Genomic DNA, 18,224 nt, shown 5'->3' on the forward strand with positions numbered 1-18,224 from the left:
ACACAACATATACACAAACTGCACACACAAATGAAACATACAGGGAAACATACAAATGGAACAACAATGAAAACACAAGTGAACACCCAGCGCTGCTTCGCATCCCCACATGGTTCCCTTTAGTGGGAGATGGTGTAATTATTTTCATATAGTTTCCCGGGAATAAAGAAGTTTTAGAGCGCAGCTCTTAGGCGCCCGTTCCTGCGTTGAGCGACGTCGTCTATCCGGCAGAGCGAACGAGGAAAGAAAGTGTGAGGTTCTTGAATTTCGCGTTCAGTGTTGCGCGGAATTTCGATTTAGGCCACACGAGGTGCCACCGCGAGAGGTCCGAGCACCAGCGCATGAACCGAGGGCACGCTGCCCGCGGTGCTGGGAAGCGAGCACTCAATGAGCTAAACTGCATCCTAATCATGTAACAGGAACGGGAATTGGAACAGCGCTATATGAGCTTTAGGGATAGCCTTACGCTTTTATTTTGCTTGTGGTATGACCGCTTGGGAAGAATGCAAAAGGTGTCATTTTACTTACTTTAGGTTATCTCGACAGAATAGCTCGGCGTGATCGAAGACACACAAAAATGCGTACTCGCATATTACCACACTGCAGGTTTTGCCGCATGGAAATAGTCTTGATGGTTATCCCAATAATTGTTAATACTTTCTCATGAAAGAAAAATTAAACAGCTATAAGATACATGCACACATGCCGAGAAACACAGGACGGGCGTGGTGCTTCTTGACCAATATAAGTGTCTCTTTTTGCGCTTTAATATGCCCAGAAGCTATGCACAGTCTCGCCAAATATCCAGTGATGCAAGGAACCTTTTTGCTTGAGCCGTGGGTTTAAATTTCAGATCTAAAACAGGCAAAAAAATAAAGCGTGCCAATCTTGAAATTGTTAGGACCTGTTTACTTTTTTTTCAGTTTATGAACACTACGTTTCCAATATGGACAGTTAATACTACTCAAGAAATAGGGAGGGTGATCTGCAAAGTGGATATAATGAGAAATATAACCAAGGATGCCGTGTACTTCAACAGATCTCATGAGGACCCGCAAACGTAAGGACAACCTTGAAGGATAATATAATTTCCGTTAAACCTATCTAATTGCACCTCCTCCCGTCCAGGAAAGCGCGAACAAACAACCTCCTGGAAGGATTATTCGAGCAGACAGACGCAAGTGTAATGTATGTTGGTGGCCCAGGTACGTTACGAGTTGCCAAACATTTTGTTATATGTATTTCTTGCTCAAACAGGAATCCAAGAGAGCCTAATACTACCGAAAATGACAGTGCAGTCACTATGAAACCATTGCCTTACGATTGGCTTTATTGCTCTCCATAACAGGCGCTTTGTCAGCGTACACTTCTGAAGCACGAAAACTCGCTTAGTATAACGACTCTTTCAATATGAGAGCACTAATAAAGCAGCTGCATAGACTGCAAGGCAGGTGCCAGGCCGGGGCCAGGCGAAATCGGGAGATCACAGAAGCTAGGAAATGAGTCTTACCCTTACTCTTGTTTTCATGTCAAGGATCCTATGAAGAAAGTGACAAAGAGCTTCGTGCTTCTCTCTTGAATCGCGACTCGGATCTATAAGAATTCCGGAGTGTTTCTTCTTTGAATTCTGAATTCTTTGCCACAAGCAGGGCGGGAGACATCCTCACTGGCCCGTGATTGTTGAGGCGGGGCGCTCTATTATTCGGGAGATGATGCTGAGGAAACGCTGTGACGCATATAGGATCAGCCCCGCCGTGTCTTGATCGACGCTTCATCACTCGGAAATCACGGTGTCGAGAATAAGAGCAAGCCACCACCTTGTACCGACCCCACTGGAGGCCCTTTAACGAGATCTATAATGAAATAATGATAATCCAAGAAACAAGTAAACTGGGCAGGGACTGTAGGATACATTTTTAATTCAAGGTATTAGAATTCCTGTAGACCTGTGACAATGTATGCAATTGGGTGAATTTATTTCTTAGCTTTACAGCTCAGTGCGCGTGAGAGGAACCTGCCCTGCCTCCAGAAATGGCTCACGCTGCGAGTAACGTGAACACCATTGCGGAAACATAACCCGTAGGCTGGATCGTGATCAACCGAGCCATATCACCAGAACTGATCCGGCTATCTTTGGTATTCGTAAAAAGCGGAAGTGTGTTTGGGAGAGAGCTTTAAAGGGCAACCGGCTACAAGCCACATACTGACGCCGCTGGAAAGCGTCTAGACATGTATCATACAGCGCTATTTTTACGTGACGCTATCATCAGCATCACAGAATGGTCTATAATGCAGCGCTCAAACATATTTGTGATATGTTTCAAATTTCACTGTTATTTTGGCTTGGACTTTGTGTCATGTGGCTTACTTTGTGTCCATTGGGATAGTCTTGTGCGGTCAAAAGTTTCTGCGAAGTTCAATCATTTTATTCTATGTCAACCACAAATGAACCTCCGGTTCATCGGCTGCTATATTGCGATCATTCTGAATATTAGCATTCGCTTGATTATTTTTCGTTAGGAAGCCTGCCTATCAGGGAAATGTCTACGGTTTGAGGGCGCAACTTATCATAGCTTGTTACAGGCACGTAGCCAGGATTTTTTTTTCGGGGGGGGGGCCCAAGGCCTAATTATTCGAAAGAAAGTCTTTTCATGGCAAAGAGAAAAAAAAGTTGCCCGGGAATATAAAAGGCTGGACGAATTTCGGGGGGGGCCCCCCCCCCCTTGCCTACGTGCCTGGCTTGTTATGAATTGCAAGATAGCGAGTACAGGTAGTAGTTAATTGCATGATACCTGGAATCCGTCAAAAAATAGAAATGGGTCACTGGCATGGAAAGCTGCCAGAATTTGTTTAACATTTGTTTGTAGGTTAGGAAAATAAGCAGCGAAGGGAAGAAAAATTACAGTTTAGCCCGAAAGGCGAAGCACTGATAGCGGCAGTAATGGATGTACCAGCTATAGAAAGGTTTTTAAATATGAGTAATTTTTATTGCGATAACAATTATATCGACAGTCTCGACGGGTTTTTGCCGTCGCCGTCGCCTTCATGTCCCGTATGAAGTCCCAATTGATAAGATCCCCCCGCGCATCGTATGTTCTACCGCGGGTAAAAGCGCGCCATCGGGCGCGACGAACGTGGCTGAAGCAGAGATCAAACAAACCGGCCAATTTTCGTCACTCGGAGGGTGCATGCCGAACCATCACCCCGCTTGGTAGGCCAGCCGTCGAAGCAGACAGGAAACAGATGCGAGGGGGGGGGGTGTCACTCGAGCAGCTACGTGGAACTTTTGAGTCTAAGGGCGCGGTCGCGATCGCTGGCGCGGGCTATCTCGACAGCCATCACAGCGGGCGGCTCGTATACACTTCTACGTGCTGCGTTCTCAACGCGAAGTGACTATGTGGATAGAGCATCTCTCCCTGGAGCGGCCATATTCTCCTACTCTAGCGTTTTGTAGTTACGCGAGATCGGATACGAAACAGTTAGCTGCCAGCCTCACTTCGCACAACACTTGTTGCTATCGCACTCATTGCTTCGCCCTTGCGGTGAAACTGAGACTTTTTTAGGGAATCAAAGTAACTTTGACCGTTTATATCTATCTATCTATCTATCTATCTATCTATCTATCTATCTATCTATCTATCTATCTATCTATCTATCTATCTATCTATCTATCTATCTATCTATCTATCTATCTATCTATCTATCTATCTATCTATCTATCTATCTATCTATCTACTATCTATTATCTATCTATCTATCTATCTATCTATCTATCTATCTATCTATTACCCGCCTGCATCTTGGCGTTCTCGTGGTCGTCTCCTTAATTTGGTAGATTCCAAAATTGGCAGAGGAGGACATGAGTGTATGATGAGCACGATTCGCAGGTCATGACACAACTAACGCGACTTCCGCGTCGCGTACGTTATGAAATCCTCTCCAGCAGTCACGTATGGCATGTGCCCGCATAACGCGACCAGTGGTATTCGGGTATGCGCCACCGGTGATTCGCAGTCAATATCAGCCCAGACTTTGGAAATCTTAACGCGATAGCTTGAAGGGGTCGCTGTCGTGAAAAATGGGGTGCCGGCGTCGGAGGCGTTGTCAGTGGGCGACAGACCCCGATGGAAGCAAAGAATAAAAGTCACGGCTATAGCCCGATTCGAACCCAGGCCTTCTGGTTTTCAGTCAAGCATTCTACCAGAGAGCCACACAAGGGCTTCAACCTGTTTCGGAAAAAGCCCCTATGCAGGCGCGGTGTCAGGACAACGCCAGTTGTGGTAGCAGTGCATTTATCAGAATGTAATAAACATGTGACTCCGCCAACTATTCTCAATCGTTGCTCGATTACTCCGATGACCACTGCTTATGACATGAATATACTTCGTAGCAACAAAACTGACGTCTCTGCTCTAACGTGAGTGGCGACGTTACGTCGGACCATGAGGTACTCTTTACACGCTACTGTAGTCGTCGTGCCTGGAAAGCCCACGATATGCGCACAACTACTCAATTTACACAAAGACGTCGATGCACCTCTTACCGCTTGACTGAAAGCAAAAAAAAGAAGAAAGAAGAAATAAAGACGGCATATATAAGCCTGTTACTCATTGACCTCTTTCGTGTTCCGTAGTCAAAATTAACATAATAACAGCGGAAGCTGTTCTTGGTCGAGCCTCTGATGTCCGAGATCCGTGGTAACGTTTGTGGCCATCATAAACGGGTATACGTCACAGACATTGGGTAAATCCCACTAGTCACCACTGGTCCACTGAAAATGAAGGCAACAGTTAGCCCAACAAACGGGTATGTGCCACAGAAATCTGTGCGGCCTATCAGAAACTGTGATCGTCATAAACGCCTATGTGCCACAGAAATTGGGTAAACCCCATTACGCACAACTTCTACTAAAAAGGAAGAAGGCAACAGTTAGCCTAACAAATGGCCTGTGCGTTACCACGGTTACACCACTACTGTCACGTGATACTTTGTGGTTATAAAAGCTGGTGGCTATGTACTACCACCTCCAAGTTTAACAAAGAGGAGCAGTGATACAAAACATCTGAAATTCTGGCAAAACGTAGCAAAATGTTAGCCTGACGAAGGGAACGCCACCAGCTTCGCTGTTTGATCGGTGTCCGCGGAATGGAGCTGGTTTAATTTTTCAAATGACCGAGTATGCTGCCTGCGTGCCGAGGCATACAAAAGAGTCAGTTTCGCCGCAAGGCCGAAGCAATGAACGCGATAGCAAGAAATTGAAACGTCACACGAACATCCAGAAGCAGCTCGATACTTGTAGCGCGCCGCTGAACCACAAAGAAGGACGCCCTAAAATAAGGTACAGGCATGCACAGGGCAAGCGTGGACTAACAACTGTCACAGTTGTTACGTCTATGTGCTCGAGCAACGCGCTGCAAGTGTCGACAATGGAGAATCGACCCCCTTAGGTATTTCCTCTTCTTTTAAACTGCGGCGCGTGGAGTGAACCCCTGTGTCTCCTGCCACACGGGGGCGTCTGATGCAAAGTGTTGCCGGTGTTCTTTGTTTTTCTTTTCCTTCGACATCACGAGGGGGTATAGAAAAGGGCCACTTTGCGGTGCGCGTCTCAAGGGCAGTTTTCAAATTGAAAGAAAATTAGGAGCGTTGCGGGAGAGAAAACACGCTCACGCTCCTCCGAGATGTGCTTACCACCAGCGGTACATGGCGCATATAAATAGCTCGCCGTTATTTCGCCGGCGCAAACACGGCGTGTGGTTTAGTTGTCTAATGCAGCACGCTGGGGAGCGAGGGGTTGTTGGTTCGAATCCGCGGTTGGATACTTCAGGATTTTTACTTCTTGTTTAGTTTTCATTGTGCCTTATATATATATATATATATAATATATATATATATATATATAATATATATATATATTATATATATATATATATATATATATATATATATATATGAGGAAGGAAGTGTCCTTGGATCCAGTCGAATCAATGCTTTGCGAAGTGGAGGACGTGCAACACGAAAACTTTTTATTAATCCGACGTTTCAGCCGGGGACCGGCCTTCATCAGGGAACACACAATACAGAAATGCGCTCTTTTTAAATAGACACGAGGTATAAGGGGCCCCTAACATGTGCTCTATCACTATCACACAGTAATCGCTGCAGTAAGGCGAGTTATGTACGGTTACAACAACAGGTCATTGCAAAGGCGTGTAAACGTATCTGAAGAATAGGTGCTTCCATGAAACAGATGCGTGACTAATAATTTGAAAGCCGTAACAAGATCTACAAAAAAATACAATTCTGTGAACGCATATAGGAAAAAAAAAGAAAGAGAGAAAAAGCGCTTGAACATGACAAGATGCTTCACTAAACAATTGAAGGGGTGCGAACATCGGCAACAAAAAGCAAAGAAAAGGGATGCTACGAAAGCGTGCAGCAAAAATGTGCGTGTACAGTGATTATTATTAGATTGTGATGATACTAGAACCTAGTTCCGCGCCGAAAGAAACGTCAGCTTGCCTGGATTTTCATTTATGCCAGATGAGACAGCGTTGAACTTGTGGATGAGGAATGACTCGCGAATTTCTTTATCATGGTGCGAAGGAAACCGGATTCCTGTATAGTTGCTGTGAGTTTATCGAAAGAATGGCCAGGAATATTAACGTGCTTGGACAGAGGTAGATTAGGTAGGCTTATCGCATGTGACTTATGGTTATTGAAACGCAGTCTAAAAGCGGTTTCAGTTTGCCCGATATACTGAAGTTTGCACACAGAGCATTCAAGCATGTACACAACGTTGCTTGTGCCACAGTCAAAATCCCCTTTTATCTTCAGATGAAAGTTTGAAGCTGTGCTCTTAACGTAACTTGTGTTACTCATGTGGCTGCATACCTTGCAACGGGACTTGTGGCAAGGATGACAACCAGGATAAGTTACGGGCGTAATTTTTGACGACGTTAGTAAGTCGCGTAAGTTCCTCGATCTACGATACATCACACGTGGGGGATCAGGAAAGATATTTTTAAGGTGATTGCTCTGCAATAATAAGTTGTGATGTTTCTGAAGAATGCTGTTTATGTTTGGTGCCGATGCGGAGTGTGTTAAAACCAGGTTAGTGTTTGAGTGCACAGCGTTTTTCTTTCGAACAAAAAGTTCTTAGCGGTCAACACCGTCAGCCCGTTTAATAGCATCGTCAATAATTTGGGGTGGATATTTTTGTTTCTTTAGCGCCTCCAGAAGTTTGGTGCAGCTTTCGGTGAAGTCGGAATCTGCGGAACATATCTTTTTAAAACGTAGCGCTTGACCGTATGGGATCGCCGTTTTGCACTGCTTTGGATGAGAGCTTTCGAAATGCAAAAAGTAGGATTGCCTATCCGTGGGTTTCCTAAAGAGCGTAGTCGTGAGTTTATTAGCACGTATCGTAACCGTGACGTCAAGAAAATTGATTGATGTGCTTGAGTATGACTCTGAGAAAGAGATGGCTGGATGAGCATTGTTCAAGTCTGCAATGAATGACAAAAGTTCCCTCTCCCCATGGTGCCAGATCAGAAATACATCATCAATGTACCGCCTATAATGGAATGGTTTGAGTTTCCAAGTATCTAGGAATTTGTCTTCGAGCTGGCCCATAAAAATGTTGGCATAACTTGGTCCTATTTTCGTACCCATAGAAGTCCCACTAACCTGCACATAATGCGCGCCACCAATATATATATATATATATATATATATATATATATATATATATATATATATATATATATATATATATATATATATATATATATATTGTTAAGACGTTTATTGACGGCGAGATTGACGGCGACGATGTACAACGACAGAGCGCAGACTCGCAGACTCACGAGCACGAGCACGAGGGGCGTGCTCTCCGAGAATAGGCGAAGAGGGTGACCCACTAGGAGGCGCTTGAGAGGACGACCCATTAGACCGTTCCGATGCTTCTCTACAATCACCCCGGGTACGAAAAGGGAGCCGCCTGGCGACCTAACAGCTGGTCACTATGAGCGGGTCATGGTCGGGCTTGAGGCGCTCCACGTTGACAATGTCGCGCCCTCGACGGCGCATGTCCGAAGATAGTTCAATAGGTTCAATCAGGTAGTTGACCGGGGATGTGCGTTCGACGACACGGTAGGGGCCTTCGTATTTGGGTAGCAGTTTGGAAGAGAGACCAGTTGCAGTGGTAGGAACCGAGAGCCATACGAGCGCTCCAGGGAGGAACGTGGGTGCAGAAGTGTTGGTGGCACTGCGAATGCTCTTCTGCCGCTCTTGGTCCTGCGTAGTAAAGGTCCTGGCAAGCTCGCGACGCTCCTCAGCAAGTCTGGCTGTGGCAGAAATAGGCGCACACTCCGATCGATCCGGCGTGTATGGAAGGATTGTGTCGATTGTGTGCGATGGGTGCCTGCCGTACAATAAGAAAAAGGGTGAAAAACCAGTGGTGCTTTGAGGGGCGGTATTGTAGGCGTAGGTGACGAAAGGCAGAATCGAATCCCAATTTGTGTGATCGGCGGCGACGTACATCGATAGCATGTCGCCGAGCGTGCGGTTAAAGCGTTCGGTGAGGCCATTCGTCTGCGGGTGGTAAGCAGTAGTTTTGCGGTGAACAACGTTGCACTCTTTGAGGATGGCTTCGACGACTTCCGACAGGAAGACACGGCCTCGATCGCTGAGCAGCTCCTGGGGTGGACCGTGGCGCAGCATGAACCGGTGGAGCAGGAAGGAGGCTACATCGCGCGCTGTAGCCGCTGGGAGGGCGGCAGTTTCGGCGTATCGCGTAAGGTGGTCTACAGCAACGATGGCCCAGCGGTTACCAGCCGACGTCAGAGGAAGTGGCCCATACAAATCGATGCCAACGCGCCCAAACGGCCGGTCAGGGCATGGTAAAGGCTGTAGACCTGCTGGTGACTGGTGCGTTGAAGCTTTGCGGCGCTGACAATCGATGCAGGAGCGAACTTCTGCACGTAGCGGTACATCCCCCGCCAAAAGTACCGTTGGCGAATGCGGTGGTATGTTTTCGATACCCCAGAGTGCGCACACTGCGGATCAGCGTGGAACGATTCGCATATGTCAGAACGGAGACTGCGGGGTATTACTAGTAGCCACTGGCGGCCGTCGGCGTTGTAATTGCGTCGGTGAAGGAGGTCGTCGCGAATGGCGAAATGATGGGCTTGACGACGCAACGCGCGAGTGGATGGTGTTGCCGATGGATCAGTGAGCAAGTCTATCAGTGAAGCGATCCACTGATCCTTGCGCTGTTCGGTAGCGATGGTGTGAATGTCGATGGAAGAAACGGCATTGTGAGACATTGAGCTGTGGGTATTGTCGTCAGGCAAGGGGGAGCGCGAGAGTGCGTCGGCGTCGGCATGCTGGCGTCCGTTGCGGTACAGCACGCGGATGTCGTAGTCCTGTAGGCGAAGTGCCCAGCGGGCGAGGCGGCCTGATGGATCCTTGAGTGATGACAGCCAGCATAGTGCATGGTGGTCGGTGATGACATCAAAGGGGCGACCATGCAAATAAGGTCGGAACTTCGTAAGGGCACAGATAATCGCCAGGCATTCTTTTTCGGTGACGGTGTAATTGGTCTCGGCTTTGGTAAGCGTACGACTTGCATATGCCACGACATATTCAGGGAACCCTGGCTTGCGCTGCGCAAGGACAGCTCCAAGGCCAACACCGCTGGCGTCTGTGTGTACCTCTGTAGGTGCCGTAGGGTCGTAGTGGCGTAGTATGGGAGGCGACGTCAACAAACGACGGAGCTTCGCGAAAGCTTCGTCGCACTCTGACGACCACGAATTGAGCGGCCCATTACTTCCGATGAGCTTCGTCAGCGGCGATATGATAGTCGCGAAGTTTCGAATGAAGCGCCGAAAGTAGGAACACAGTCCTACGAGACTGCGTAGTTCCTTGACCGACGTAGGTTTGGGGAACTCGGTCACGGCCCGAAGCTTGGCTGGATCGGAGAGAATACCGTCCTTGGACACGACGTAACCGAGTATTGTCACAGCTGCCGTGCTGCAAATCGGCACTTCTTTAGATTCAGTTGCAGACCGGCCTCGCTCAAACGCGTCAAAACATGCCGCAGGCGTTGAAGATGCGTGGAGAAGTCCGGAGCGAAAACAACGACGTCGTCGAGGTAGCATAAGCATGTGTGCCATTTCAGGTTGCGCAGAACGGTATCCATCATGCGCTCAAAGGTGGCGGGCGCATTACACAGCCCAAACGGCATGACGTTGAATTCGTACAAGCCGTCGGGCGTGACAAAGGCGGTCTTCGGTCGAGCGTCATCAGCCATAGGTACTTGCCAGTACCCTGAGCGCAAATCGAGAGATGAAAAGAATTCTGCGCCTTGCAGGCTGTCAATCGCGTCGTCTATTCGCGGTAGTGGATACACGTCCTTGCGAGTGATCTTGTTAAGTCGGCGGTAGTCCACACAGAACCGCACAGAACCGTCCTTCTTCGCCACAAGAACGACAGGAGACGCCCAGGGGCTGTTAGAAGGTCTAATAACATCGCGGCGAAGCATCTCGTCGACTTGCTCGTTGATTACACGGCGTTCTGTGGGAGATACGCGATATGGACGTTGCCGCAGTGGCGGCTGGGTGCCAGTGTCGATACGATGCGTAACGGCGGACGTGCGGCCGAGAGAAGTTTGAGCGACATCGAAAGAAGAGCGAAATTCTTCCAACAGGCCCAGAAGCTGGGAACGCTGGATTGGCGTAAGGTTGTCATCAATGAAGGAACCAAATACATCAGCGGGTGATGAACCAGACGTGGAAACAGCACCGAGCGTACTGGAACTGTGGCAGTGCATTTCATCTGGTTCGTCCATAACTTGTGCGTCTTCGAGGGGTTCCACGCTACCGAGACATTCCCCTTGGACCAACGTGACACTGTACGGGAGTGGGTTGATAACAAAAATAGAGGCGCTGCCCTGAGTGACTTGCACGGTCGCGAAAGGCACCAGCAAGCCTTTCCTCGTGCAAACACGGTCAGACGGCGAGAGGAGTGCAACGGAGTCGGAAAGACTTGCGCAGTAGACTGACACCGCCGTTGACGAGTTTGCAGGCACCTTGGTGTCGTCTTTCACATGTACCTTGCCCGCAGCCGATGGATTGTCTGCCGGCGTCCAATCAGAGAACGGTGAGAGCTCTATTTCGGCTGGTGCGCAATGAATGACGGCGTCGTGGAGGGAGAGAAAATCCCATCCTAGGATGACGTCATGAGAGCAGGCAGGAATTATGATCAATTCGACGGCGTACAGAGCATCCTGAATAATGACGCAGGCGGTGCACACCGCTGTAGGGTGAATACTTTGGGCGCTGGCTGTACGGAGGGAGAGACCGGAAAGTGGCGTCGTCACTTTTCGCAGTAATCGGCTAAGTTTGGCGTCCATGACGGATACGGCGGCTCCAGTGTCGATAAGGGCAGATGCGCGAACACCGTCCACAAACACGTCTATCGCGTTCGATGGGCTTCGCTGAGGGCTTTCGCAGTTCGATAGCGTCGCAGCCCTTGCCTCGTGGACTGCGACGACTAGTTTTCCTGGTCACGTGAGACCGGACGTGGCCGCATGGGCGACAGTGAGCGACGTCGTGGAGACGGTGACCGGCGGGTAGATGTTGCGGCGCGGGACGTCGGTGACATAGGCGGCGCTTGGTCATAATAAGGTCGGCTTGATTGGCTGGGGAGGGCTGATGCGACCCGAGGCGGCTCCATGCGATTGCAGTAGCGTGCGACGTGACCGGCGCAACCGCACGCGAAGCAGATGGGGCGGTTGTCGGAAGTGCGCCAGCGGTTCGCGGGTCCCATCCATGTCGCAGAACGGGACGGACGAGAAGGCTGCTGATATGAGGGCATTGTGGGCAGGAGTCGGGGCCTGGGGACGACGTCGACGTACGTAGGCGGCACAGCCGCGTCGAAGGCCTGGGGTCCGACGACGGCTTCGGCGTAACTTCGCGGTGCAGCCACAGGAATCGCTGGGGGCGGCCTGGCTACAGCTTGCGCGTAGCTTAGTGGCGCATGCACTGGAGGCGGTTGGTGGTATTCAGGAATGACCTCTGCGATTTCCTGCTGAATCGCTCGGCGGAGAGGAGGCAGGAGAGTAGTGGGCGGCTGGTCAACACGCTGCGGTGGAGCGAAGGCCAGTAGAGAGATCTGGCGGGCAATTTCCTCACGCACGAACGACTTGATTTCGGCGAGCAAGGTGGAGTGGTCGGAAATGGCCGACAAGCCCGCGAGATCAGCAGCGCGTGATGGCGGTCGACGGGTCATCAAGCGCTGCCGGCGCAGCTCCTCGTAGCTTTGGCACAGCGCGATGACCTCTGCCACTGTGCGAGGGTTTTTGGCCAGCAGCATGGTGAAGGCATCGTCGTCGATGCCTTTCATAACATTCGTGATTCTGTCAGACTCCGGCATGCTCGCGTCGGCTTTTTTGCACAAGTCAAGGATGTCTTCACTGTAGCTCGCGAACGATTCACCGGCCTGTTGTGCCCGTTCACGCAGCCGCTGTTCGGCTTGCAGCTTACGGACGGCAGGGCGGCCAAACACGTCCACGATGGCGGTCTTGAAATCGGACCACGTTGGGAAATCGGATGCATGGTTATTGTACCACATGCCTGCCACACCCGCGAGGTAGAAAACCAAGTTGCTCAGCTTGCCTGCTTCGTCCCATTTATTGGGGACACTCGCCCGTTCGTAAATCGCGAGCCAGTCCTCCACGTCGGTGCCATCCGCGCCGGTGAAGACAGGAGGGTCACGGATGCGGGGGACACCGGGACAAGCGGTCGGAGCAGGAGGCGGCGTTTGCTGAGCGGCGTCTTGCGGCATGGTAGATGGCACGGTACGGGATCGGAGCTTCAGGGGCGTCGAATGGAGACCGAAGTAGTGGTGACGGTACAGCACTCTCCACCACTTTGTTAAGACGTTTATTGACGGCGAGATTGACGGCGACGATGTACAACGACAGAGCGCAGACTCGCAGACTCACGAGCACGAGCACGAGGGGCGTGCTCTCCGAGAATAGGCGAAGAGGGTGACCCACTAGGAGGCGCTTGAGAGGACGACCCATTAGAGCGTTCCAATGCTTCTCTACAGTATATATATATATATATATATATATATATATATATATATATATATATATATATATATATATATATATATATATATATATATATATCCGGGGCATGACGGTGACGGGGACGGCAAAAATCAGCCGAGAGTGTCCATATAATTGCTATCGCAATAAAACGTATGTCGCTCGATAACCGTCAACGTTGACACCCACAGCGCTGGCACGATGAACGGCGCAAATAGAAGTGAGCAAGCGCGTTGAGTTACTTCTAGCTTTTTGCGTAACTCGGGCTGCAACAATAGGCGCACGGCTGCGTGAAGGTGCCTTAGAAGACAGCCGCACGATGCTAGCAGCCCGGTCAGCTTTCGGAAGAGCCGCAGGCTACAAGAACGATAGGGCGAATGAGTCGCTTTCCACAGCCTTCCCAGCGCGGAGGACGCCGCCTCTTACGACTTTGACCTCCCCTTGCCGTGTTGATTAAAGGAGAGCGACATTTTTCTCCGCCTCAGCCGCCCGTCGCCTACATCCGCACTTCACTGCCAAAGTGCACTCAGCGTCTCTCCCCGCGCGAAGACGATGTGCTCCCTCACATGCTTTCTCTAGTTTCACAGCGTACCGTACGCGGTACGCCAGAGGACATAATCGCACTTGGACCTTGTAGGAACGTCATGACGACTACGACACAGCTGACGGCGCATTATCGCTTGGAGCGTCCTGATAATTGCGATCGCAATAATAAGTAGTAGTGAACGCAAAGTAATGGCGAAATATGAAAAAAAAAGGTTGGATGACGTTTGAACTTCGCCTGAAGAGCAGAACGCGTGAGCGCAATTCGGCCTTCGCACCGCGTTCTCAACCGGGAGCCTCGCCTTGCTACTCGGTGGACACCTCAACCGTGTTGCAAGGAAAGGAACATCTGCATGCGTAAACATTATCGATTTCGAACTATCTTACAATGCCTACTGCAAGTACAATTGCGAAGTACCCACTACGCGTCCGCAAGGCAACACGTGAACCTACGCAGCTGCTCACTTTGTTGATGCTTTTGCTGAGCGCCTATATGCCTGAGCGCTTTGTAATGGATGGGCCGTGAAACCCGTAACTCGTTGCGCAATTCACATGTCTTGACGTCTGGCGCGATTGTACGCTTCTGCCACGCAACGTTACATTTGTTAGGGAGACTCCTGGCATTACACGTTCGTGTAGGGTTTTTTTCGGAAGCAGTTCCAAGCAATGGCGTGTCTCTGTGGCAGATCACCTGTTTGCCACGCACAAGGCTTGCGTACGATTCCCCCTCAAGCCGAAGTTTATTTACTCATTTATTTATTTGTATATATCTCAAATTTCCGCTCATGGACAACGCTGATTTTTCGCTCACAACTAACAACACCGACGCCGACGCCGACACCGAAATTTCTGCGAAACGAGCTGTTCAACGCTATCGCGTTAATACAGACTGTACAGTTCTCAATAACACGTAAAAGCCTTGAGAAATGATCGCCAAAGTTTACTGTTTTTGTAGTTTGTTGATTTTAGATACCATTGAGTCGTTGAAGACTCCTACTGCTGACCCGAAGGTCGCGGGATCGAATCCAGGCCGCGGCGGCTGCATTTTCGATGGAGGCGAAAATGTCTGAGGCCTGTGTACTTAGATTTAGGTGCACGTTAAAGAACCCCAGGTGGTCGAAATTTCCAGAGCCTTCCACTACGCCGTCTCTCATAATCATATCGTGGTTTTGGGACGTTAAACCCAAGATATTATTATTATTATTATTATTATTATTATTATTATTATTATTATTATTATTATTATTATTATTATTATTATTATTATTATTATTATTATTATTGAAGACTCCTGGTAATACCACGTAGCGACTGCTCGAACTACTTCCCTACTGAACACGTTATGATGGCAGGAGGAAGAATATTTACTAGAAGTTTTCGAAAAGAGACTTATTTATATTCGAAGAAAACCTGGCACAGAAAAACGGAGACAAAGAAGAGATGAAGAGCAGCGTTGTGTGTGTTTCATATCTTCTTTGTCTCCGTTTCTCTGTGCGCTGATTTTCTTCAAATATGAATACGCACCAACTCGCCCAACTAGCTATCTTGTTAGACTTGTTCATGAGCGAATGGCAGCACAAACATATGTAAGCGAGAAATGTTGACTTTCACTGCTAATCGAGACAAGCTTAGTGACGCAGTTTCCATCCATGCCTGCCTCGACGCAAGTACCACTTGAGTGTCTTTTCAGTTAAAGTGGTCATGACACGGCCATCCAACAATTTGTGGTTTTCGGCGGAAATTAGAAGTAGAGGGTCTATTTTGTCTATACGAATGTGAAAAGTGTATTGTAAACGAATATTTCAGTGCAAAACAAGTCATAGAAATCGCCGGATATAAATTCCGCCCACCGCCGGCGACCGCCATTTTACCATGGTGTGTGTTACGTCATGTGAAAAAAAAGACGGTGCAACTTAGAGAAAAAGCATGGATCGGTAATTATAAGCCTTCAAGTTTTGTTAGCCAGATAACTGGCCAATGCGTCACGGCATGCATCGTAGTTTGACAGTCGTTCGAATGTATCGGGGAGGGAATTGGTAAGCCGGACAGCCCTTGGAAACGCGCATTACTGGAACGCGAATTTACTTTTTGTACATGCGCGTTGTAAATATGCGTATAGCTATAACGATTATCAAGCCTGTCTGACGTGTAGTAGGCTAACTTGGTTCGTAATCTCGTTCTTATTATATCCCAAGTTACGCTATGAAAATTATTATTTACAGAAGAAATAAAGGCCGAGACAGACGGTACGATTTTCCATGCGATGCGACGTCCGACACGGCGGCGGGGCCGGCGGAAAGGTGACCTTTCATAACATCGGACAGCCACCACTCCGGCTGCCGCACCGCCGCATCGGCCGTCGCATCGCATGGAAAATCGTACCGTCTGTCTCGCGCCTAACGCGCGTTATAATCGTGTGAACACGGTATACAAGAATATTTAAAGTTTGATATCGCGCCCGATGATTAACCTCACGTTGCATGCGAACTCGCCAGTATTATAATATAAGATTTTTGTTAATTCAGACATGACCAAGAATGTTATCGAGCAGTTGGAGTATGCGAGCAACGGCAGCGAGTGTGGAGTGTTTTTAGTTCGTTACACTGCTGGTACGTATAAATTGTTTCTTAATATATGCAGAGATAAATATAACACTCTTCTTTTCTTCGCTCAACGACACGCGTTTAGCGAAGGCCTAGCCTCACACCGGATAACATAACCAGCTGTTAACTACTCATGACGAGAAATCTCCGTGAAAAAAAAAAAAGCTTTTTTTTTTTAATGTTCATACAGTGAAGAGTGCCACGTATGGTAGCGTGACGGCTAAGCTGTTACACTCCTAAGGTCGATGAGACGTACAATTCAATTCCGCGGCCGTAATGCCTGCATTCAGATTGAGGCGAAATGCAACAGCCCGTCTGCTTAAATTCAGGCGCACGACGCAGATGCCCAAAGGCCCGAAACTAATTTAGAGTGTTGTACTTCTGAATGCCGCATTCACCTGTTATGGTTTTCGTACGTATAACACTACTGTATTTTAACTTTTATTTTAGTATGTATTGCACTTGAAAAAAGCACATCAGGCTATGAATGTTTGCATAAAGTTATGGTATTCAGTGAAATGCCTGGACAAAGGCAATAACAATGCACTTCGTTTGATTATGTGATCAGGCCCGTAGCCAGGAGGGGGGCCACACCGTTCCCGTGCCCCTCCCCCTCTTCCGCCGAAAATCCCCCCCCCCCCGCCATAGGATACAGAACACCAGATGATACTCGACCCCCAACTCATCTGCCCAGCCCCAATGTCGGATCAAAGAGGTGCCCCCCCCCCCCCCGAAAAAAAATTCTGCCTACGCTACTGTCTGTGATACGATGCATGGTGAATTGAAATGTGAGTATAAAGCAATGCCCATGCTGAGAAACACTATACAGAGAGAGAACTTGTTCTCAGGTGCTTGCCTATTTTTCTTTGATTTATTGCTTATGTCTGCTTACTTTGACTGAACATATTTGTTATAACACAGGAAATAATACAGGAAGCGGCTTGTGGCGCGAACTTCGCGTTAGAGCAAGAAATGGACAAGTACAGCCAAAGAGGACTGCTTGCAGCATTTTCCTGGGGAAAGATACTATGTTTTGTATAACAGTACATGCCCAACCCCCGCGATGATGAGCGGCTAGAGCACGATTCTGCGTGGCTTTAAATCTAAGATTGACATGTGTGCTCAGATTTACTGTCATCATTGACAGATATCACTATTCTACCAAAAATAAATTTTTTACTTCCCACTTGGCGTCTTCTATTGATTTGTTGAAACCTCACCCGAAAAGGCTTATCGTTGATATGCGCTTGTCTTGAATCGAACTGTTGATTGACGAGGTAGGAACAAGCGATCAACTTGCCTCGACACGAGTCGATTGCTTGGCGAAGTTGGTAAATCAGCGTGCATCCTAATTTATTTCGAAAATTGGGTTCGAGCGAAGCTGCTGGAAGCGGCTGGTAGTGGCACACCTGAACTACCCCGTTTCAGTTATAGGGAAAATGTAAATATTGCCACGCCCACTTCTTGTCTTGTTTTGTTTTGTTTTTTTTTTCTCTCTTCTATGTTCTTTCATAAGCATCGGGACGATGCTTTTTCAGAGGGGGGCAATGCCTCTTGCGACGCAAATGTCACGGTCTAGCAGCAAACCCTGATCGCTCTCGATGACACCTTCGATGCATTCAGCCGTTTCGGTGCCGACGGGAATTATGACGCTGGATCTAGGAGGAATGGTGACTTGATCCTCGAGCACGTTCAGGGCATGTTGACATGGGTTCGTATCCGGTGGTGTCGCTTTCTCCGACGATAGGGTTATCGACTTGGTTCTTAAGTCGATGACGGCGCCGTGGTCACTTAGGAAGTCCATTCCAAGTATCACATCCCTGGAGCAGTTTTGTAGGATTACAAAGCTCACAGGATAAGTCCGGTTGTTGATAGTGACTCTCGCCGTGCAGACACCAATCGGCGTTATTAGATGGCCTCCAGCGGTACGGATCTCGGGGCCTTCCCAAGCAGTCCTAACTTTC

The 18,224-nt window shown here is 48.6% G+C and overlaps 1 protein-coding gene across 1 annotated transcript; it reads left to right on the top strand.

The window, feature by feature from the left end:
• Nucleotides 1-937: 937 nt before the first annotated feature.
• LOC119402102 (uncharacterized) lies at nt 938-17,437 on the top strand. The gene is made up of 4 exons (XM_037669209.2): nt 938-1,060; nt 1,129-1,205; nt 16,183-16,266; nt 17,182-17,437. Exons 1-4 carry the CDS (start codon nt 1,002-1,004, stop codon nt 17,325-17,327), a joined length of 366 nt encoding a protein of 121 aa, XP_037525137.2. The 5' UTR covers nt 938-1,001; the 3' UTR covers nt 17,328-17,437.
• The last annotated feature ends 787 nt before the right edge of the window (nt 17,438-18,224 follow it).

Source organism: Rhipicephalus sanguineus, chromosome 8, assembly GCF_013339695.2.
Source record: "Rhipicephalus sanguineus isolate Rsan-2018 chromosome 8, BIME_Rsan_1.4, whole genome shotgun sequence".
NCBI lineage: Eukaryota > Metazoa > Arthropoda > Arachnida > Ixodida > Ixodidae > Rhipicephalus > Rhipicephalus sanguineus.

Excerpts from the sequence above, each read along its gene's own strand:
- LOC119402102 (XM_037669209.2), top strand. The coding sequence starts at position 1,002 with ATGAGAAATATAACCAAGGATGCCGTGTACTTCAACAGATCTCATGAG. Across the intron at positions 1,061-1,128 it reads TCTCATGAGGACCCGCAAAC|GAAAGCGCGAACAAACAACC; the intron begins GTAAGGACAACC and ends CCTCCCGTCCAG. Across the intron at positions 16,267-17,181 it reads TTTAGTTCGTTACACTGCTG|GAAATAATACAGGAAGCGGC; the intron begins GTACGTATAAAT and ends GTTATAACACAG.